General features: G+C 43.5%; 1 protein-coding gene and 1 long non-coding RNA gene across 5 annotated transcripts in view; one reads left to right on the top strand and one right to left on the bottom strand.

The window, feature by feature from the left end:
* MYO18B (myosin XVIIIB) overlaps positions 1–23,609 on the bottom strand; it is a 242,511-nt gene that overhangs the window by 123,177 nt on the left and 95,725 nt on the right. For 2 of the 4 annotated variants that reach the window (XM_077160698.1, XM_077160696.1), the window contains exons 22-26: positions 21,593–21,736; positions 18,779–18,868; positions 6,527–6,646; positions 6,102–6,210; positions 1,984–2,108 (exon numbers count right to left, since the gene is read on the bottom strand). In XM_077160698.1, coding sequence (XP_077016813.1) covers positions 1,984–2,108; positions 6,102–6,210; positions 6,527–6,646; positions 18,779–18,868; positions 21,593–21,736 — 588 coding nt within the window. The remainder of the gene's footprint in view (positions 1–1,983; positions 2,109–6,101; positions 6,211–6,526; positions 6,647–18,778; positions 18,869–21,592; positions 21,737–23,609) is intronic. The other 2 variants (XM_077160699.1, XM_077160697.1) reach the window with 1 other exon arrangement.
* Positions 445–23,522, top strand: LOC143684037 (uncharacterized). The gene is made up of 3 exons (XR_013175799.1): positions 445–611; positions 22,575–22,668; positions 23,137–23,522. It is a non-coding gene; the product is annotated as an uncharacterized LOC143684037 (long non-coding RNA).

Raw genomic sequence — 23,609 nt, 5'->3', positions numbered from 1 at the left:
GAAGCTTTTCTCTAACAATAAGGATATAACAGTATGACAGGCAAATATGACTCATGATGCTTATACCTAATGGAAGTGAGTAGATAATTACAACACAGCATAAGACTTTGTTTAAGGAAACAATTCAAGGACACCCAACCCAGGAAGATTTTCTGGAGGAAGCACCATTTAAGCTAAGATCTTAAGGCCAGTTGGAGTTATGCAGGGAAGGGGAGAGCAAAGAATAGTGTTTTGGGAAAAGGAAATAGTACACCCACAGGCCCAAAAGTGAGACAGAATAGGCATTTTTTGGAAAGAGAAAAAAACAATGTGGTTGGAACCAGTAGGGTGATGGAGGTAGCTTATACTGACTTGTGAGGGCCAATTCTACACATCTCTTCCCAGTTTCACATTCAGTGACATCACAATGGTAGTTTGAAATTGGCCAGTATTTACATCATAGAAACAGGCAAATGCTACAAACCAGAGATTTTTTTCTCAGAGAGCCTGTTTACCAACACACCACTGGTCAGAGTGTAGACCGGAGGTGACTGAGACAGTGCAAGACAGGCAAAGAGGTCAGGATATCACTACACTCATCCAGAAACGCTAGTCAAGGCTACATTATATTTGTAAGTTCTAACTTCACTTTCAAGAAAGAATGGGGAATTTCAGGATATCAGAAATGCAGAGGACACAAAGTCAGCGTCACAATGGTAGACCCTGATGTTCTGACAACATGGTAGACAAAAAGAAGAGTGGCTGATAGATCCAGACACATCCCTCAGGATAGAGGCTTGCAGTCTGCATGCCCAAACAAGGACAGAAGACACGGCATGGGGCACATGGAAAGGGGGGGAGTTGGGATGAAGTCCCTTGCATTAAGTAAGGACTCTCAAGAACTGTGTCTCAGTGACCCAGTACAAGAAAAGCTCCACCCACTAGCCTAGATTGTGTGTGTGTGTGTGTCCTGGTTTGAAACTGTTATGTGCCCCAGAAAAGCCCTGTTCTTCGAAACCAATCTTGTGGGGCAGATCTATTGCTAAGTGGGGCCTTTTGCTTAAATTGTTTCCATGGAGATGTGACCCTGTCCATTCAAGGTGGGTCTGAATCCACTTACTGGAGTCCTTTAAGAGAGTTGATTCAGACAGCAGAGAGATGAAATCAAGTGAAGGATGCAGAGAGGAAGAAAATACCCCAGCAGAAGCCAGAAGGACCCACAAAGAACTGAGAGAGCCACTCTGGAAACCAGCCCAATAGAGAAGGGCCAGCAGATATCATCATGTGACAGAGAAACCCCAGACATGATCAGCCTTTCTTGAGTGAAGGTTCCTCTTGCTAATGCCTTAATTTGGACATTTTCATGGCCTTAGAACTGTAAATTTGTAACCTAATAAAGTCAATTTGTGGTAAATTTTATTCCAGCTGCTTTAGCAAACCAAAACGCGGAAAGAAAGCTTGCTGATACCCTGGCTCTTGGGGGCGAGCCTCATGTGGATTTAAAGATCAAGCCGATACTGTGTACATATTAAAAAATCTGAAACTGGGAATTTAGGATCATGTTGGGGCTGCTGGAGAAGAAAGTACAAAACGTGCTTCTAGAGAGATACATCCCCAGTCTTGTTAACAGAAGATTCCTGCTAAAATCAATGAAAAGTCTAAAATAATTTAAAAGCTCCTGCTGAACGACTCACAATAAAAAAAAAAATGGCTATGCACGCAAAGAAGTTCAGAAGAGTCAGAAGGAACAGGAGGAACATTCTACCAACCAGACCACTTAGGACCACTGGAGTAGAGGGCAGAGGGGCAGAGGGCTCTGCTGAAGATGAGCTTGAATCTAGGTTCACAAAACCCACAAGGAAATAGTCCACCACGAGAATCAGCATAACCTGCAATCATGGAACAAGGTTCCCAGGTTTGGCCAATAATGCTCACCCACAATGAAGGTGAGAATCTCCCCACTCCCTGACACTTCTGTGGCCCAAACTATGCACTCCTTCTTACCTTCTGCTCCAGCTCTTTCCTGGTTGTCAGCTCGGAGTCCAGCCTCTCCTCACACTGCTGTAGATGCTTCCTGAGGAACTCATTCTCCATCTGAGCACAGTCGAAGCGCATTTGCCACTCATCTGCTGTTTAACAGAATCACAGAGGCCAGGATTGGGAGGCGAGGTGAGCAAAGGAGGCTCTTTTTCACTTTCTTTGCTCTCTGTGCACAATTTCACAATATTTATGGGGCCCCTGAAGCTTGAACTTGAACTTCAGGTAAAGGAATACTGCTTCAAGTCCAAGCTTAAAAACCCATCTCCTGCAGGCAATCTGTCCTGACCACTTCCAGCTACCTGAAATTCTCACCTGCTCACTTGGTTCTAAGCATGGTTTTCTTATTCTGCTCAATTTTTCAATTTTTTTTTTAATTACAAGGGTATGCATATCTTCCCCTATCCAAGGAGAACATATAATACTTGAGGGCAGAGGAGGTGTTTTAGTCATCTGTGAGCGTGATGGTTTATTTCATGTGTCAACCTAGCAAGGTTATGGTGTCCAGTTATTTGGTCAAGCACTGGCCTGCTTGTTACTTTGAGAGTATTTTATAGATGGGATTTGTATCTATAATCAGTTGATTGCCTCTACATTCAACAAAGGAGATAATCATCAGCAATGTGGGTAGTCTCCTCATTGAATCAGTTGGAGGTCTTTAAGCCAGAACTGAGGATTTCAGAGGTCAGAAGATGAATTTCTGCTTTAACTTCACCTTTAACTCTTGCTGGAATTTCCAACCTACCAGCTACCCCTGAGGAATCTGGACTAAGGACTTCAACAGCCCCTTTATCAGAGTTTCCATTTTGTAGCCTGCCCTACAGAGTTCAGACTTGCCAGCTCCTATAATTGCGTGAGCCAATTCCCTATAATAAATCCCCTAATAGACATATATCTTCATATATGTCTATATGTCCATATAAATCCATATACCTACAGTTATCTATTTATCTATCTGTATCCTGTTTGTTTTATTTCTCTGGAGAACGCTGATTAAAACAGTGAGTCTTCAACACCCGCTAGAAGGGCATTTTACACACAGGGGGCCACCCAAATATGTTGATGCAGATTCACCAACTGCTTAATGAAGCTAACAAAAAAGACCCATATGGATCTGCTTACCGGCCAACCTCACTGATTAGCACAGAGTATGTAATTGCTAACTGTTGGTTGTATGAAATAATTAAATGAATGAATAATAATTTATTCATTCAATCCCTGTTGAATGCTAACAACAGGGATTCAGGTCACAGGATGTCTCCATGAGATAACAGAACAATCCCTTGATTTGATAAAAAGTCTATAAAAATCATTTGCTTATGTGATGAAAATTGTTTTGATGAATGGGCTAGCCTAAGTTAGGATGCTGTATTTTGACATATATATATAAGACAATATTGCCCATTAGGGTGATGGTGCCAAGGCAAATAACCCACAAATGGACAGCTTAAGATAGAGACCATCCACCTACCATCCATCCATCCATTCACTCATCAAATACACCACCCTGTAGCAGTCCTGAGGGAAAATGAGACGATGAAGAAATTTAGTGAGGGAGACAAATATGTATACATATAGCTGCAATTTAATAAGATCAAGGGGCTCTCATAATCAGGGCTTTCATGAAAATCTAAGACTCAAAGTCATAAAGGCAGCAAACTTGTTTTCTTCATCATTGTATCTCAAGAACTTACTAGAACGCCTACTCATAATAACTGCTTAATTATTTTCATTGGAGAGGTGGATGGATAAATGGATGGATGGGAGGGATGGGTGGATGAGTGGGCGGATGGTAGGGTAGATGGACAGATGAGTGAGTGGAGGGATGGACGGTAAATTGAAGGTCTCAGAGATGGTGACACCAATTGAGATCCTTACATTAATAACTCAAACAGAACAATAATGTAATGTAAGGAGTTAGTCTGATCTTGTTCAGGTTGTTACCAGGGTAAATAACATCATGATGGGGAAAAAAAGCTTGGATTCATTCAACAAATGCCAAGTGCCCAACAGTTAAATCTGTGAAAGAGGGATAGTAGCAGCTTCTACCTCATAGTTAGGAGATAGTTAGAGATCACACTATTATTAGTAATAGTAATGACAAAGCAGCTAACAGCTCTCAGTGCTGTTTGTTAAGAGCATGTGGCTAAACACTTTGGATTAAAAGAAAGAGGAAGCTGCAGCTTCCCACGTGCTCTGTACTTAACGAAATGCTGTAGAGTAAGTGGCATGTGTGGGCAACAAGAGCAAGTGAGGAAACTGTTCTCCATCCTTTGAGACTGATATTATCTCCAACTTTCCCACCCAGAGATGCCACACTCAATCAGTACATATAATCCAACTCTTCGTTATTCTGCTTTATCTAATTTCACCAATTATATCGCAAATTTCTTAAGAGCAGGGACCAACTATAATTTTTTTTACATTATCATATAAAATAGTGTCCAGCTCAGTGGTGAGTGAATATCATAAAAGATTTTCTTTAAATCTTTCCCCTCACTTTCTTAGAGGAAAAACTTTTTTTCAATCATTTATACCCCAGCTTGATCCCTAGAGGGGGTTGTAGTGACACTGTAGTGGTATGATAAAAGCGTTTTATTTCTTCTTTCAGCTTTCCTATATTTTAGAAATTTTCTATAATGATTATGTATTACTTTCGGAATGAAAAACAAAATATTTGTGGGCTGACTTCCTGGAACGAGCATACAGAGCGGAGGGCCAATGGAGCATTGTGACTAATGTGTTCACGTGTTAGTACAACTCCCCATCTCATTCAACTCCCAGGAAAACACACTGGGGTGGGGGTGGGGGCACCATGCATACACGCATTCCAGGCAACATGAAACTGGCACTGACACTATCCTGGGGAGACTGTGCTTTCCCACACTTTGTGCAAACACGTCCTCCCCCCTCCCCTCTTACTACTTGTACCCTATCTTGTTGGGCCTCCCTGTATCAGGAGAATCTCCAACTCTTCTGTCTTAACCTTCCTGGTAAATGCCTCCCCCAGAGGTAGCCCATATGAAGGGAGAGCAAGAGTGGAGTAGAAAGCAAGTGCGCCTTGTCCCTTACTACTACCATCTGACCTCCATTCCTCTGAGTGCCTCCGACGTATCTAGGGCATGAATTCTCTGGGGGAGATTAAAGGAATGGGGCCAACATTTAATAGAAGTTGACACACTAGGTATCATCAGTCTCAGCTGACTCCTTTGCACTGGGGAGAGGAGGAGGAACAGTGGCAACTAGACAAAAGATGTCACCACACCCAACTAACCAAGGGATGTGGGTCTCCAAACAGCTGTATAAGATGGGCACCAGCTGCAAACCCTGGCACTCCAGAGCACTTCTGCCACTGAGCAAATCAGGAGTCCTCTCACCTCCTCTCCATTCATTCAACAACTGCCGAGTGCCCAAGAGATCTATGTGTAAAAGGGGGATAGTAGCAGTTTCTACCCCATAATTAGGAGATGGCTAGAGATCACACTATCATTAGTAATAATAATGACAAAGCAGCTAACAGCTCTCAGTGCTGTTTCTTAAGAGCTTGTGGCTAAACACCTTGGATTAATCATCTATGACTATATCCACTTGAAACATGAGGAAACTAAGGCACAAAAATTGCTTTGCCCAATGTCACCCATCAAAAGAGTTGGAGTCTAGATTCAAACCTAGAAATGTGACTTTATAGGCTTCATTTTTAAGTACTAAACTGCCTCCCTCAAAATTTATATACATATATTTTCACATAAATAAAGAAGTGGCTTGTCTATAAAGCTACTATTCTTCTTCATTCTTTGCATTATTACTAAACAGCACTTGTCATAATGGTAATCTATTATTTGGAACACTGTTGGGTTATCTGTTCAACATCTTACTCTTCTACTAGACTGTAAACTCCAAGAGGATGAGCGCTGTGCTGGATTGCTCTTTGCTATAATCCCAGACCCTAACGCAGTGTCTAGCACAAAGAAAGCTCTCAGTATATCGCTCTGACTAAATGAATAAATGAATGCATGGATTAATTAATTAATTAAAAATAAGGTATTCTCCATCAGCATCCAACCCCAAGGGTCAAGTCTGCTCACCTCCTCCAGTGTGACTCCTTTCCAAATCATTCAACTGAAGTTTCTGCTGGGCTTCTTCTAACTGTTTCTCCACTTCCCCCAATTTCTTCTGGACTTCTTCATACTTTCTCTGGAAGAAAGACCCCAAGGTCCACACTGGAACTGGACAGAAGCCTAGGCTAGCAACCGCTGCACAGTTCTCACTCATGTAACCTCCAGGACGAGGGACTGGCCACCTCCTGCACAATTCTCACCCATGAACATCCAAGGCCAAGCCTTAGGAGGACCCAAATGTCCCCCCAAGACCTTGGGCATGAGAGTCAGCAAACCTGTACGTCTTGCTTAGGTTTACTGATTCTAGATGTGAACTCAGTGGAGCAGGCCCAGCTACTGCCAGCTACCCTGTTCAGTTACCCCAACCATACCTGTCACCTCTTACCACTCACCTTCAGTTCCTGGACTTCCCGGAAGGCCTGCAGTCTTTCTGCCCGCTCACTCTCCAGCACCTGACAGGCCACATCACCTTTGAAACGCTCCTCGGAGAGCTCTGTGGTCAAGTCAGCAATCTGGGATGGGGCAGGAGAGGGACTAGGAAGAGTCACTCACTGGAGCTACCAACCTTTCTTCCCCCATACACACTCCACAGGACCACCTTTGAACAAATCACTGGATATCATTAAGTAGCAACCATCATTGTGGTTAGATTGGCCTGGTGTGTTGGAATTCTTTGTCCAACAGCCACTAGTTGTATGACTTTGAATAAGGCAGGATGTCAATCAGATTCAGCATTCTCAACTTTAAAGGGGGACATCAGCTACAGAATTGTAAGGATTAATGCGACAATCCATACAAGGTTAGCACAGTGCCTGGAATGTAGTAAGTGCTAAATTAAAAATAGCCATTCTAGTAGAAAGCTCTTTTTGCTCCATCTTCACTGACCCATTTCACAGGATTGACCAATTTGCTCCTTCAGTACAACACCACTGATGAGCCCACCTCACGAAACCCCTTCACAGGGCCCACAGGGCTCCTCCACTCCTGCAGGGATGGTCATGCACACCCAGGTCAGTTGTGTAAGTTCCAACCTGTTTATGCCAGTACCTATTCAAAAGGCTGTTACACAACCTACAAAAACGACTGAAGGGTTTCCAAGAAAACTATGTTGAATGCTTTGGAAGGAACTGGTAAAGATTAGCTGCTTTCTAAAAAAAATGCTGTCAAACAGGTGTAGGTGAAACAAAACAAAGTAAAAAAAAAAGGTCTCTGCATTCAAAGTACCTTCCCATTTGCCCTGCTTTAAGGAAATCAAAATGGGGAATCATTAGGAAGCAGTAGGGGTAAGCTTTAAGAAGGAAGTGGGACTCCAATCAAAGGCTCAAATCCATAGGCTCTGGTCATTGCTCAGAAACGCAAAGTTAAAATATACAGGTTTTAAGTTAAAAATGAAGAAAAGTTTTTTATGATTCCTCACTTAAGCTGACTTTTTTCAATTATGCAACCAACAATGGATGCCAAATGGATCAATTAAGGGTGCTTCTACAGTGTTATTCTAAAACACAGCCTTCAGAGTTCAAGGATATGCCAAAGGGAGTCAGAAGAGAAGCATATGAGGGGAGTATTTATGGCCCAGAGTCTTAACGACCCCACCCAGAAAAGGGGTCGCTTGCAAAGCAAACCACAACACCTCATTGGAGATGGGGGCTAAAGTCAATAGGCAGGACATGGGGTTCAAGTCCAGACATGGCAACAAATGTGTTTTGTGACCTTGGACGAGCCTCTTCCTCTCCAAGACTTTGGTCATTTGAGCTGAAAAATGTACTGAATTAGGTGATGCCTAACATCTTTCTGGCATCTTGACTCTACCCCACAAATATTGGGTATGCAAATGTCAAGAAACCTTGTTCTCCTTCAGACCTCCAAGTTGTGACTGGCCCATGGGGCACTATGGGGTGTTATCATATAGGAGCTAAGTGGCCCTTGCAGAATGGAATATAGCTACCCTTCTCAGCCAGCCTCCAATCAATACTCTCCACTCAGAGGCTGGTCTCAAAGGTTACTCAGAGGCCTCACGGAGGAGGAGAGGGCAGATCTGCATATTCTGACATGAAAAAGAAAAAACCCAAGACATTTGCCATGGGGAGAAATAAAGCAAAGCTGCAGAATAGAATGTTTGGCATGATCCTTTTCATTTGCATTTGCACAGAAAAACGCATACCTGAACTCTTAATAAGGATCCCCCCACAGAAGTGAGATTCACATGGGATTCCAATTTCCATGTGAAGCGTTTCTGTATTGTTGAGTTATTTTTACCTCAAGTATGTGCTTTTGTAATGAGAAACAACAAAACAGCCAACATGTTCTGCTTAAACCCATCACCACTCCCCACCTTCATTTCCTCCTTTTCCAATCCATCTGCTTCCCATCTCAACCACATCAGAGATTGTTCAGACCAAAATGCAAATTTCAGTGGAAACAGCAAAAAGGAGTCTTGGTGGGAGTGTTCCAAAGCTAAATGGAAAGTAAGTGCCAGAGCGAGGATTTGAACCCAAGCACATCCAAACCACATAATCAGTTAATGAAGGAGGAGTTCTTGAGCGTGTTTCCATCTGTCTTTGGGGTGGAGCTTTCTTTTGCTATTCCTTAACTATAACATTTACATTATCGTGACCTAGGATTGTTGTTAAAATGCAAATTCCAGGACCTCTCAAGCTATTATCTCTGAGGTGGGAGCCCAGGAATCTGCATTTCCACAACCACCAGGTGACAACAAAGTTTGAGAAGCAGTGCCATTGAAACTGCCCAGGTCTCCTTCTGATTTGGGCCTTACATCTGGCTTTAGACGTGTAAGACTTAAAGACATCCGAGCTGGGAAAGTGCTCGTTTTCACGGCCATGCAGCACAGGCAGGAGCAGGTCAGAATGCTCCAGATCACACCCCACCCCCGCCCGGCCCAAGGATCAGCGTTAATCCAAAGCTCTGGGACTGCGTTCTCTCTGCATTAGCCAATTAGTGTGAAATTTAATTTGTGCTAATCGGCCTGAGCAAGGGGAGCACAAAATTAATTTAATGCCTTAATTTTGAGTTTCACAGAACCCAAGTCAGGAGCCCAAAGGACAATTAATCCTTTCAAATTAGGGAAATGACAGAGCACTTTTCACGGAGACAAGTAGCCCCTGACCTTCCCCTATCTCCAAAAATCCCCTCTCTTTCCCACACAGGAGGGCCCAGGTGTCCAAAGCTAGAGGTGAGGAATGGGCACCACAGCTACAGCTGTTGGGAGAATGTAAACTGCAAACCAATTCAAGGAGGGGAGAAGCTGCTTTGTAAACCCAGAAGGGTCCTTGCAGATTACTCAAGGGCTGATTAACTAAAATTATTTTGAAAACTTCCCTGGATCTGCCACTATTTCAAATCATCAGAAATGTTCTTTCTGCTTGAGAATGATCTCCAAGTGTCTGCTAGAGAGGAGGGGAAGGCGTGAATGAATCTCTGTACCTTTTACGTGGAGTTGAACAGAAACAAGATATTCTGGCATCATTTGCAGTTTGGGGCAACAGTGGGTAACTGAGATTTGATGGGACATTAAATGTTGAGCACACTTGGGATCCCTGGGGCCATCACTGACATTTGTCATTCATGGATTTGACAGGTATGATGTGAGCACCTACTGTGAACCAGACCTTACCCTCAAGGCCTCCACAGCCAAGTTGGGGAAACAACCACAGGGACACCCATGTGTCTTGGCTGGATCCTGCCCTTAGCTCTTACATTTGAAGACCCTCAGACCCCAAAGCCAATTTACTGGCAGACAACAGAACACAAACCCCTTCCACTCTACCCTGTACTTTCTCCATTTGCACCCAAAGCATCTAGTCATCATAAACCCTTATATAAGAAATAGCACAGCCTTATCAGATGCTGATAACATGTGCTAAGCATTTGCCCATGTCATCTTTAAGCCCATCAAATGCCTTAAAAGAGGGTGGATTTGTTATGCTCTTTATACAGACCAGGAAACTGTGGCATTGAGAGGTAAAATGGTTTGCCTAAGATCATGGCTGGCAGATAGCAGCAGGGGCCTGACTCTTAGGCCCTGCTTGGTTCATAATTCCCACACTTGCTCCTCTGTCCCACATCCACCCTCTGAGGTGACCCCCCCATCTCTGGTCCCTGGGGATTAGGAGGGCATGAGTCATTATCCACCTACCCAGGAGATGTGAAGTGACCTGCCCAAGGTCAAACAACCAGCTGGGAACAGATCAAAGCCCAGATAAGATCTAGACCTCAACTACCCTTACTGGGCTGCCACACAGGGTGACAGTGGGAATCCCCATCTGCATCAACCTGAGCTACTAAAAGAGAAAATGAGTCAAAAGAAGAGCTGGCCCAACTGCCAAGTCCGCTAGCTTGTGTGCAGTTTGCCAAGGAGATTAAGCCACAGCTTCAGTCTCGTGGCACCTGCCCCCATCTCTGATTCGGGCATCAGGTATAATACAGAACAAATCTCTAGGTTAGTGACGGGCTCCCAGGGCTTTCCCAAGAGATGCCTGCTGCATGCTGGGCACCACCCTGTGCATTTCTCTTCCAGAGAGACTCTCAGTCAGTCACACCACCTGCTCCTAAGTTATAGCAATCGATAGTGACCACCATAAAAAACACTACGCAGGTAGCGCTTACCGCGTGCCCAGCAGGGATGGACCCACCGATGCTCACAAAGCTGAAAAGAAGGTCCTGATAGCGTCTCCATGCTGCAGATGAGGAAACTGAGGACTGCGGTAGGGTGCATTGTGTACCTCAAGGAAAGGCATGTTCTTAATCTTAATTTGTGTTTCTGGGTGTGAAGACATGTAAATAGGACTTTCTGAAGATGTTGGTTTTAGTTATGGTGTGGTCCAACTGAATCAGTGTGGGACTTAACCCAGATTACTGGAGTCCTTTATAAGCAGAAGATATTCAGACACAGTCAGTCAGAGAAGGCCACGGGAGCCAGAAGTTGGCAGAAACTGGGAAGAGAGAGACAGTGCCACGTGAGGGGAGGCAAACCAAGGACTGTGACAAGCCAGCACGAGAACACCACAGACTCTGGGGAGAAAGCAGTGCCTTGCTGATGCCTTCACTTTGGACTTCTATCCCTTGAAACTGTGAACCAAAAAAATTCCTGTTGAGCCAACTGACTGTCCGGTATTTGTCATAGCGGCCGTGAAACTAAGGTAGGCAGCAAGGTACAGAATTCAACCAAGGATGCCTGCTGCATGCTGGGCACCACCACTCAGGGGCCAGGCTGCTTCAGTTCACATCCAGCTCTGCCCCCTCCCTTCCAACCACACCACCAACCTGCCTCTCGGGGATGAAGAATGTATAAGTGAAAGGATCAAGTGAAGGCCACGTAGCCTCTGGCCGATCCGTGGAAAAGGGGCCACTTCTGTAAGAAGTCAGGAGAAGGGTCAGTCCTCAGAGAGGGGCAGCTGGGGGCGGGGAAAGAGAAGGCAACTGTCACATCCATTCACTGGCCATGCGGGCCTTCCCGGGAAAGGGGCAGGTACGGGTTTTCAGGAGCCTTAGACGGGCATGTGTGGGTCTTTCAGGCCCAACCAACACTTTACCCAGAAGAGAAAAAAAACCATCAGATGGTATCACTCGCACACCCCCTCTTGAAAATGTTTTTTGGTCCCACTCTCACCTTCAGAATGGAGTCCAAACTTTAACATGATTCTCACAGCCCCTTGGGGTATGACCTAGTTTCATGGCCTGACCCCGCTCCCACCCCCACTCCAGCCATCAGAATTGCACCTGCCAACCAGGCCATATCACTCTGTCTTTGTTCCTGCTATGTCCTCTGCCTTCTCCTCATCACCTGTAAGACCCCTCCTCTGAGAAACCCACCCTGACCCCATTCCTATTCTGGGTAGATATTGCCTCTCTATCACAGCTTGTTTCATTGAAATGACCAGCTTGGAGTCAGCCAGACCTGGGTTTGAACCCCAACTCTGCTACTTACCAGCTGTGTGATATTGGACAAATTACTTTACCTCTCTGGGCTTCTTGTTTCTCATCTCTAAAGTGGATGCACTGACACCTTCCTTGCTGTTTGATTTGCAGATAAAGGTGTTGCTTTATCAGCACCTTGCACAGACTCATCATTTATTCAATGTTATTTTTATTGTTAAATTTAGCAATACTCCATTCATTCAATTTCATTGAATTTTTATGCTAGACACTGTGGGGTGTAAAAATAGCTGAGATATGTCAGTATCTTTATGGAAATCAGAGATTTTTTTGGGGGGTGAAAAAATTGGTAAAAAGCATATTAGCAATTATGATGAAAGCTTACTAGATAATTGGCATTACGATAATCACTTTAGGTGTGGCCCCATGGCACCCTTACCACAACCTATGAAGAGAAAGTACCTATTATCACTGCCATTTTAATGATGATGAAACAAAAGCTCAGAGACTAGAGGAATTTGCCCATGAGCCCACAGTAGAAGATGTGCAAGGGCAACAGCCTGGAAGCTGAGACAGCTCCACCTTCTGTTCCTCTGTATCCAGATATTCAAGGTCAGGCCACTGGGCTAACCCCTAACCTTGCAAGGTAGATAGAGGAGAAATCATGCCCCGATTTTCATATGGGGAAACTGAGGCACAGAGGAAGACCATTCCAATTGTGCCCTCCTCTGCAGGGTCTTAGCTAACCCACCCTTGCCATCTATAAACACAGACATACAATGGGCAGAGAGCCTCTGCCACTGGCTGTTCACTGGGAAGAGACCGTCCCCAGCCTGCCCTGGCAGTTCAGACCCAAAAGACTATATATACAAAGTCAGGTCAGGACTTAGGCTGTTTTATTCTCTAGGGGACTACAGGCTCCCACCTCCAGTCCCCAGAGGCAAGGTGCTGTTGGAGGAGCCCAAGTCTAGCCATCAGGGGATGAGGCAGCTGTCTGGGGCTTAGCCGCCCATCAGTTGTGTGACTGCCTGCAAGCCACACCCTCCCCTCCTAGCAATAAACCATCAGCCACGCTCAGAACCAAACTCTCTCAGCTATGTGCAAGTAGACTTTCTGACCCACATTTCCAATCTCATTGTATCAAGGTAGAGTAGCTCAGCAATTCCATTTCAAAATGTAAATGCAGTCAAGCTATGGAGGCCAGAAATCTGGAGAGCCCAGGCCTCAGTTTTTTGCCATAAATAAGGCCTGGGGTGAAACCCAGAGCATAATTCAGGGAGGGAAGAAATCATCACCCTGTCACATACACACATGGATTTCTGAAGCCTTATAGGTCCTTCCTACAGGAAGCCGAGCCTGCTTTGCTCATGGATATTTAAAAAAAAACAAAAAAACACAACACTTTGCCTCAAGGCAAATTTTGCACGCTTGAGGGATATTTATAGCCAGCTCCTTGCAGCTCATCTCCTCTCCTGCTCCTTTGCAAATGAAGCACTTAAATCATTTTGCAATAATGTTGTCTTTTTAATAAGCCCAGTCAAATGGAGTTTCCACCGATGAGACACAACATGTTTCAGCAGCATTTCTATCAATTTTCTCTCCCCTACTGAGACAGGAGGGTGGGGCACAGAGGCTCTGAACAGTGGCACAGCCCTGTAAGGGGTACCTGCTCCCCAAATCTTAATAGAGTCAGGAAGAAAGTAGAATCACATGGAAGGAGATACCTTCCATGAACTCTCTAGACCAATGCTTCTCAAAGTGGGGACCCCAGGCCAGCAACTTCAGCGACATCTGAGAATCTGTTAGAAATGCAGAACATCCCAGGCCACCCCGGAATGACTCAGAATCTCTAAGGGTGGAGTCCAGTTTCTGTATTCTAACAAGTCCTTCAGGGGACAGTAACAGTTCTCAAGCCTGAGAACCTCTCCTGTAAGCCAGCATTTCTCACAGTGAGGCCCTGGACCCCGGACACCAGGATCGCCAAGGGTTTGTTGAAGCAGCCGCAGAGGATCACTGCCCACCTCCCTCCTTGGTCAAACCCTCAGGAGATCTGATGGGGAAGCTTCAGGGTTAACAGTTCCCGACGTGATTCTCCTGCTCTTCAAGGCCGAAAAACAAAAGATCTAAATCAACGGTGGCTTTTGGGAGAAAAGGGAGTCAGAATCCTTTCTTCACATAAACTCTAGCTGAGCCTTAATATGCCATATCTCACCAAATCTGAGCTGCCATTGATTATAAGATGCACTGTTGCAGAATGCCAGAAAAGAAAATGCTGCCAATTTTAAGTTTAAGATGTGTCTCAACTTCAGAGATGTAAAAAGGGAAAAAACATTCATCGGAAAATCGCTAAAATATGAAATGACAACAAAAAAGTGGAGTTACTGCAATTGAAACAGGTTTGGGAATTCTGGAACCCTTTGATGGCTTCTTTGTCCCTTTGGCAGCAATGAAGAAACTCAGGGTTTCAGAAAACACAAACTTATTGCAGTCAGAAAAGGCAAGCCACAGGGCAGAGAAGATAGCTGCAGTACATACATCCAACAAAGAACTTATATTCAGAGTATATAAAGAACTGCTATAGATAAATCAGGGGGAAAAAAAGCAAACACTCAATAGAAAATGGGCAAGAGCCAAAAAGGCAGTTAGTCAAAGAAGATAACCCAATGGCCAAAATACCTGGGACAGGTGAAAATTAAAACCACAATGTGAAAATACTGTATTCAACCACCAAAATAGATAACGAAAAAGACACACAATACCAAGTGTTGGTGAGGTATGGAACCACTGAAATTCTCACACATTGCCATGGGAGTTTACATTGACACAAACATTTTGACAAACTGTTTGGTAGTATTTAGTAAAACTGAACATAGAAATAACTGAAGGCCCAGCAAGTCTACTACTAGGTATATTCCTAACAGAATATGTACCAAACGACACTTATAAGAATGTTTATAGTAGCTATTTTCAAAACAGAACCTCCTACAGTGAGTGAGAGGTTATGAAGATTCTTTACCAGGCGAGCAGGGTTGGAGGGAGGTGTTCCAGGCAGAGGGAACAGCACTTGCAAAGACTGCAAATGAGAGCACCCACCTGAGACCGACAATGAATTTCCATTTTCTAACTCTTTCCCTGGCTTTACATCCTCTTCAATTCTTTTTTTCCTTTGTTCTGATTTTCCTAGCTTTTAAATTTTATCTTATTTTGGCAAGATCCCATATATCTTTTCTGTAATCTTGCTGATGTAAAGAAAGACAAAAAGAGTCTAGGCAGAATATTCTTTAGGTGTCAACTCTTGCTTGCTGGGTTCAGATCTCAGAAGTCAGAGCTCCGTCTTGTCTTTCTGCAAGTGTTTGGCATGCTTTCACCCTGTTTGCTAAGGATGCTCCTCTCAACCCTCTCTCCAAACCTACCTCCACCCCCACCCCCACCCAGCAGCTAATGCATGGCATCTCGCAATTAACGCTCAATCAACTGTTAGCTCAGTAGGAAGGGATTTCGACAGGGCAATCACAGATATTCCCAACCACTTCACAGCTCTCTGGTTTTTCAATTCCACTGCTCTACCCGTTGCTACTTCCAGCAAGAGAGGTCAGGCTGTTTGTGCTCTAGTCTCTACGGAGAACAGTAGGCATCTACGTGTTATTTCCTTTTCTCTTTACCGCCTTTGTCTTAAGAGGGACCCAGACTCAGGGGGCACTTGAGTGCCCAGCTTCTCCTAACTTCTCTGTGTGGCTGTAACTGTCGCCCCTGCTTCTTTCTGCTCCATGGCCGACTTCACAGTCAATGCTGTAGCGTCACTGTGGCAGTGGGCATGGGTTGAGTAGAGAACTTGTCACAGGGAAGAGTGGGGGCAATCTCAAAGGGAGGGTAAGAGAGGCGGAAAAGAGACAGTGCCTTCCCAAACATCATTCCACCTCCCCAGGGGAGCCAGCCAGGCTAAACTGGGCTGTCAATGCAGGAAGAAGGGTGTGTTCCATTTACCATGAATCTCATTACAGTTACCATTGTCCACCAAAGAAACCAACCAATATTGTCAGTAATAACACCATCAGGGTCTCACAGGTGTAGAAAGCTCTAGTTTATTCACTGGACCAGCAAATACTATCCCACATTGCCTCGGGACCCTTGCAACTTGCTACTTCTGCCCCCAGATGTATACGTAGATGGCTGCATCTTGTCATTTGGATCTTGAATTAAACACACCCCTTCTATGGAAGCTTCCACCTGACCTCCCATCACTGTCTGTCGCCTCCCTCTGCTTCATATCTGGAGCACTTCACAATCTGAAACTAGTTTGTTTCTTTGCTTGTGTTCTGGCTGTCTGTATGAGCCTGGAGACCTCACAGGCACAGGGACTCTGACTTGTCCCCTGCTATGTCCCAGGCATCCAGTCTAATACCTAACACGCAGGATGTGCTCATTCATTTGTCAAAAGGGTGAAGAAATGGGTCCCATTTAGGCTTCAACAGAACCCTATGAGGTGCCCAAAGCTTCATGGGAAAAGAGAGCCAGGCCTAGGATGAGGTGCGCGAGGCACTCACCTACGGTGCAAATTTAATGGGGGTGCCAAAAAACTCAGCAAGCAATATTCTAAAAAGAAATCAATGCAAAAGTATCCATGGTGAAAATATCAAAATTTTAAATAAAAACAGGATCCAACTGTACAGAGTGAGTGCCTCACTCACCTCACCCTACTCCCAGCCCTTGGATCTGCATTTATTTACCATTTGAGGAATTGCGGGGGTGGGGGGGTGGGGGGATGAATTTTTATTTTTAAAATTTTTTTATTTTTAATAAAACTCAAATATTTTTATTGCATTCAAGGGCAGTGCAACGGTGGCTCAGTGGCAGAATTCTCACCTGCCATGCTGGAGACCTGGGTTCGATTTCCAGAGACTGCCCATGCCAAAAAAAAAAAAAGACATAAAAGTATTGCATTCAAGTATTATCTCAACTACTGAAGGATTTTTTTTTTTTTTTGGTATCCTCTGAATTTTTGCACCCCAGGCAGGTGCCTTACTCACCTCATCCTAGTTCTAGCCCTGAAAGGCTAAATGGAACAGGAGGCTCTCCTCAAATATCCCCGCCTTGGTCTAGCCACAGCTCAGGGATCATAAAACACACTCCAGTGCATGGCTCTGTTTAGGAGTCTGTCTGTAATTTGCAGTGGCCTCCCTGGGAGCAGGGACTGCCTGGCCCATACCCTCAATTTCAGCCCATGAACTTCACACCCAGCTAAAAGATATAAAACATCACCAATGCAGCCACCCCCACCCACCCCCAACATAACCTTCTCCAATCCCAAGTCTCTTTCTTCTATCTCTTAGAAGCATCCATTAATTTGAATTTGGTGTTTATCTTTCCAATGAATATCCTTACACTATAACTATAAATGTACTTGACCTGAATCAATATATAATATTGTTCTGCAAATTTTAAAGCATAATAGCCATGATATCATATTATAGGTGATGTTTTATAACTTCATCATTTTCCTTCAGCATTCTGTTTGTGAGGGTTAACCATGTTGATACATGTGTCCTCTAATTCATGGGTCAGCAACTTCTTCTGTAAAGAGCCAGAGAGTAGATATTTTGGGCTTGCTGCCATACAGTCTGTCACATTTACTCACCTATGCCATTACAGCATGAAAACAATAATGGACTTTATAGAGATGAATAGGCATGCCTGGGTTCCAATTAAACTTTATTTATAAAAATAGGTGGTGAGCTAGATATGGCCTGTGGCCATAATTTGCCCTCCATTCATTTTCACTATAGGTTACTCAACTTTTAATACAGCACAATGTGTTCATCCATTCTTCTATTGCTAGACTCTCATTTGGTGTTGATAGTTTTTTGGCATGACAAATGCTGCTGCCATGAACTCCTTGTCTTTTATATACACATGGGAGAGATTCTTTAGCATATGCACTAGAAGTGGAGTTGCCGGGCCAAGGATATGGGCAGATTCAACTTTTGTAGACAATGCCAAATTGTTCAAGAGTGACGATGACAATTCACACTCCTACCAGCAGTGTATAAGAGTTCTCACTGCTACATGTCCTTGCCAACACTGTGCAATCACAGACTTTTTGATTTTGCTAACTTGAAGTGTGAAATGGTCCCTATTGTGCTGTTAATTTGAATTTCCTGATTGCTACTAAGGTTGATCATCTTTTCATAAGTTTATAAGTCATTTGAATTCCTGAACATTTGAGCTCTTGAATCAAGAGTTCCTCTTTTGGGAACTACCTATTCACATATTTTGCCCATTTTTTTCTTATTGGAGTATCTGTCTTTTTCAAGTTGATTGGAAGAAGTTCTTTACATATTCTGTACACTCTTTGCCAATTACAAGTGTTGCAAATTTCTTTTCCAAGTGTGTACTGTGCCTTAATTTTACGCTTTGATAAATAGAAGTTTATTACTTTAATATAGTCAAATTTATATATTTTTCTTGATTTGTCCTTTTGTAACTTATTTAAGAAATTCTTCCTTTTAGAGGCAGATGACATGGATTTGAATTTCAGCTCAGCACTTGCTGCTTGTGTGGACTTGGGACGATATCTAACACCCAGGGCTTCAGTTTCTTCCTCTGTAAAATAACAGCATGTACCTTACGGAGTTATCTGGAAGATGCTTGTAAGCACGTAACATAGTATAGTACCAGTGCCAGGCACATGGTCCTTCTCCTTCCCGCTAACAAACCCCACTCCACACAGGGATCTGGGGAGGGGGAGGACATACCTTGCTCTCAAGCAGGCCTGCATTCTGTTGGAGCTCATTCCGTGACTTCTCTGATTTTTCTAGCTTGCGTCTCAGCATTGTAAGCTCCTCCTACAAAAACAAACACCTTAACAGAAACCATTCTGGGCCAGAGATGTAAGATCCACTTGTGTTAAGAGTAGCTGGAGAATCAAGTGGGTGATTCAGCCAGAGCAACAGTGATGGTGCCCAAATGCTAAGTTCCTATGAGGGACTTTTTTCTTTTCTTGCTTCTAAATATCATTGTCTCTGCTCCTGCAAGTCTGATCTACACCAGTCCAGTCTGGGGATGAAAATCTTCAGAATGGACCACTAGTTACCCAGCGACTGGACAATGCCTGAGTGCTGATGGCAGACTCAGCGCTCCATCTTCCTCAAATAGCACTTTGACGCCAGCAGCTCACACCATGCATAAATAGCACCAATAGAAAGCAACCTCAAGTGCCCATCCACAGTGGAGGCGTTGACTGAACCTGGGAACATAGGCACAAAGGAGTATTATGTAGTCATGGAAAAGAACTAGGAAAACTTCTAGAAATGGATTTTCAGAATATATATTTTAAGTGAAAATGCTAACTGCGGAAGAATAAATATAGTATACTATCTTTTGTATAAGAAAGAAATCATGAAAGTATGGATGCACACATGTATGTGTTGGCTGTATTTTGCAAAAAGAAACACAGGAAAAATAAACCAGAAACTAATAAAATGGTTACTTACCTCTAAAGAACGCGGAAAGGAAAGAAAGAGGGGGGTGTTCTCTGAGTACATCGCTTTACACATTTTTATATTTTAGATTTTTACATGTATATCAGTCACATATTCAAAAGCAAATTAAATCAGAGCATGAACACAAAGCAAATTCTAAAATTGAATATGAATAGAAACAACTGAAGCAGACTGTGTATCAAGTGCATAGCATAGCCACAAAGAAAAGAGAAGTAATTCACAGAATATTTGAATGCAGTGCCCTGACTGTACACCCTTTAGTAGGATATTTGCTAAGAATAAAAAGAACTGCAAAGAAATTCTGATCTTCACTTAATAGGTTCTTGATGGTAGATGTAACAGTGTAGTGATTCTGAAATTAATTTTTGTGTGTGTTGTATGGCAGAGACAATGAGTAAATATGTGGATATTGTTGAACAAACAGTGTTCTCACACGAGAGAAGGAAGATGCAAACATGGAATGAGGGGAGACATGCATATATCTCCTAGCTCTGTTTACCAGATGGCCAGAAGTAGTAGCCAGGAGCATAGCTAACTGATCCCTTGTCTGAGGCAGGACACGTAAAAAAGGTAACCCTGGAACCAAGTTGTGCAGAAAGCAAGGAAACATTCAAAGGCAAATGGGAACATGTCAAAAGGGTACAGGAGCCAGCCTGAAGGGGGTTGGGCTGCCTACATTTGAGACAATTTGAGCATTTAAAAAATGAACACAGCAAAGACTATAATATGTTGATTAAAAAAAAAATCTCTGAATCCATATTGGTATGCAAAAGATGGGAGGAGAAAAAAACAGCTCCTCCTTACAAAAAAGGGACAGCTACTGAATGTAGAAGGAAAGACAGCAGTAGGAAAATCATTATTTTGCAACCACCAATGAATTGATTTATACAAGGATCATCAATGGATGCTAAAGCTATTTGATCGAAGATTTTAGAGAAACATGATAATAACAGTATCAGAGTGTCACCCAACAGATCACTTATTAATTAAAAAGGAAAAATGATACTTCTATAACAGAGAGACCTTAACCAAGTGATCAAACATAGCATCACCAATAAGGGGACAAACTGATAATTAAGTTCCTCTGATATGAGGCAATGGTAAGTAGTACACAGCCATCTACACAACATTTTGCCCAAACCATTTGATTTGAATCCAGTCACAAGGAAACAATCAGAAACAAATCCGGACTGTGGGCTATTCTATAAGAAAACTGGCCTGGGTTCTTTACTCTTTAAATCAATGTTATAAAAGATCCAAAAAACAAAAAGGACTGTTTTAGATTAAAAATTGAAAATATATGACAATCAAATCCAATTCATAAATCTTGACAGGATTCTAGATTTTTTTAAAACTATAAAGGACAATATTGGGGCAAGGGGAAATTTTTGAATTGGACTCTATATTAGATAATATTGCACAATGTAACTTTCTTGGCTGTGGAGATGGCATTATGCTCATGTGGGCAGAACAACCTTGTTCTTAGATGCGGAAGTGCTTAAGGGGTAAAGTGTCAAGATTCTATAACTTACATTTAAATTGTTCAGTGGGAGGGAAATATTTATTTACTTATTTAGCTAGCTAGGTAGATGATATGGATAGGTGGATGGGTAAGCAGACAGGAAGGTAGGGAGGAAGGGATGGAGGGAGCAAATGTTGAAAAATGTTAGAAATTGGTGAATCTATATGCAGGGCAAAGTACTACTTGTACTTTTTTTTTTTTTTTTACTTAATTATGAGTTTGCATTTAAAAAAAAATAGGGGTAAGAAAGAAGTAAAAAATTCAAACATTGAGTCTCTCTGGGACAAACAACTAAAATATTCATACGTCCCCAAGGTAGTAATAGTGTCCCTAACCATTCCCGCTAGCCTGATCAAGTAACTGGGCTCTGGACGAAGGATGCGCCTGGCCTGAGGGAACAGAGGGAAAGCTGGAAGGGGATGGCAAGCACTCTGGGGATCAAGACTTGTGAGGGTAAGGGTGGCGGGGAGTGAGCCCCGGATGCAAACATCAAGATAGAGAGGAAGGAGCTGTCCTCTGGTTCCCTGCCTGTTGCATCAACGTACCTCCTTGGCTCGGAACTGCTCATCCCCCAAGGTAGCACTCAGCAGGGGCCGGAGAGAACCCAAGAGTTGCCACCACGGCCAGTCCTTGACTGCCAGGAACACAGCCACATTCTTCTGGATGCACCCCGTGGCCAGCTGGCGAATCTGCAGGGAGAGGAAAATGGAGTCTTGAGGAAGTTCTTTCCAACCCAGGTGAAGATTGAGCTCCCCTTCCAAAGACAGGAGGCAGAAGGTGGCAAAGGGGATGGAAAAAGTGGATTTATATAGTAGTGGAAGGGATAATTTTAAAAAAAACAAAAAGTTTCCTTTCATGGAGTCTTTTAATATGTCAGGTACTTAGCATCAGGCATTATGCCAGAAGTTAATCTTCATGAAATAATAATAATAATAATAGGAAGAGTAGAAAATACAAGAGGATCATAACTTAAGTGGGACTTAGATTTAAAAAAATTAATGTATAAGGCCAAAAGGATATATTTCAAAATCCCTAAAATAGGCCACAAGAAATAATGTTCATGATTATGTTGTTAGCTTATATTTAGGGCACAGATAAATTTTTAAAAATGTATTTAAAACTAATGCAGGGCGGACCACAGTGGCTCAGCAGGCAGAGTTCTCTCCATGCTGGAGACTCAGGTTCAATTCCCGGCGCCTCCCAAGCCACCCCACCCACCAAAAAAAAAAAAAAAGAAACAAAAAACAGCAAAAAAAATAATGCAGTGCTTCTCAAACCTGGTGTGCATCAAAATCCCCTGGAGGGCTTATGAAATCAAGATCAATGAGCCCAACCCCCACAGGTTTTGATTAAATAGGTCTGGGAGGGGCCAGAGAATTTGAGTTCTTAACAAATTCCCAGGTGTTGCTGCTTCTGCAGTTGGGTGGGGCCCCACACTTAGAGAATCTAATTCATTAGATTGGCCCTTATTAAACCATGCCAACTGACACACTAGGACATCCTTGCCTCTCACCCCCATCTCAACAGCCAAGGCTTGTGCAGCTTGGCACTTCCTACGGACCAAGCGCTGCTCTGAGCATCTTACACACTTGAACACAGTCCTCACGACGGCCCTATAATGGTAAGTGCTATTACCATCTCCACTTTACAGAGGGGAAAACTGAGGTACAGAGAAGTAAAGTCACATGCCCAGTGTCACGCAGCTTCTTGGTAGCAGAGCAGGGATTTGAATCCCTGCATTCTGGCTTCAAAGTCCAGCATCTCAACCTCTATTTCTCCCCCAGTGGGATCACCCACAGTATTTTAACTACTAATGTTCTCAGCTTTTTCTGGTTTTGCCAAGTGCATATGTACCTGAATTCACATAAACTGGAATGATGAGACTCCTCTCTAGTAGTAGGAGTAGTAGTTGCAGCAATTACTCCTTCTCCTCCTTATAACAGTACTAAAGTAATAGCAGCTAGTATTCATTGGGCAGTTCCTTGTGCCACTCCTATACTAAGCACACACTACCTCATCTAATCTTTCCCCAGCTACTAAGTGGTAAAGATGGAATTAGAACACAGAGCATGTTTGTCTCATTGTGCAGGCTACAGAGAGAAAATTCAGCCTCCAGCGATCTCTGAAGATTGTGGCCAGGGATGGTGCAGGACTACGGATCCTCAAGACCTCAGTAGCTGGTACCTAGCCCATGCCCTCCCTGCTGACCCATGAAAGCCAAATCCTCCAGAGACAAGACCAGGTTGAAATCATCTACTGACCCAGGAGGGTTTGGATCTATTGTCATAGGATTTAAATCAAGGTGATGCCCATCACAATTTGTTGTCAGTTTCCTAGAAACAATCATTAACATCTTGCAAATCGCCTCTTAAGTCTCACTAGTCTGTATGGGCCCTTGAACCAGAGTCATTGGCATCCTCTGGGAAGAGGTCAGAAATGCTGACTCCCATGGCTACCCCAGACCCACCGATCAGAATCTGCATTTTCACACTATCCTGTGGGGGATACATGTGCGAGGGCAGGTGGGAGAAGCCCCTGGGCCAGGAGGGACTGTGCTGTTCT

This window comes from Tamandua tetradactyla, chromosome 5 (genome assembly GCF_023851605.1).
Source record: "Tamandua tetradactyla isolate mTamTet1 chromosome 5, mTamTet1.pri, whole genome shotgun sequence".
In the NCBI taxonomy this organism is placed as follows: Eukaryota; Metazoa; Chordata; class Mammalia; order Pilosa; family Myrmecophagidae; genus Tamandua; species Tamandua tetradactyla.
This window is presented reverse-complemented; position numbering and strand designations above follow the sequence as displayed.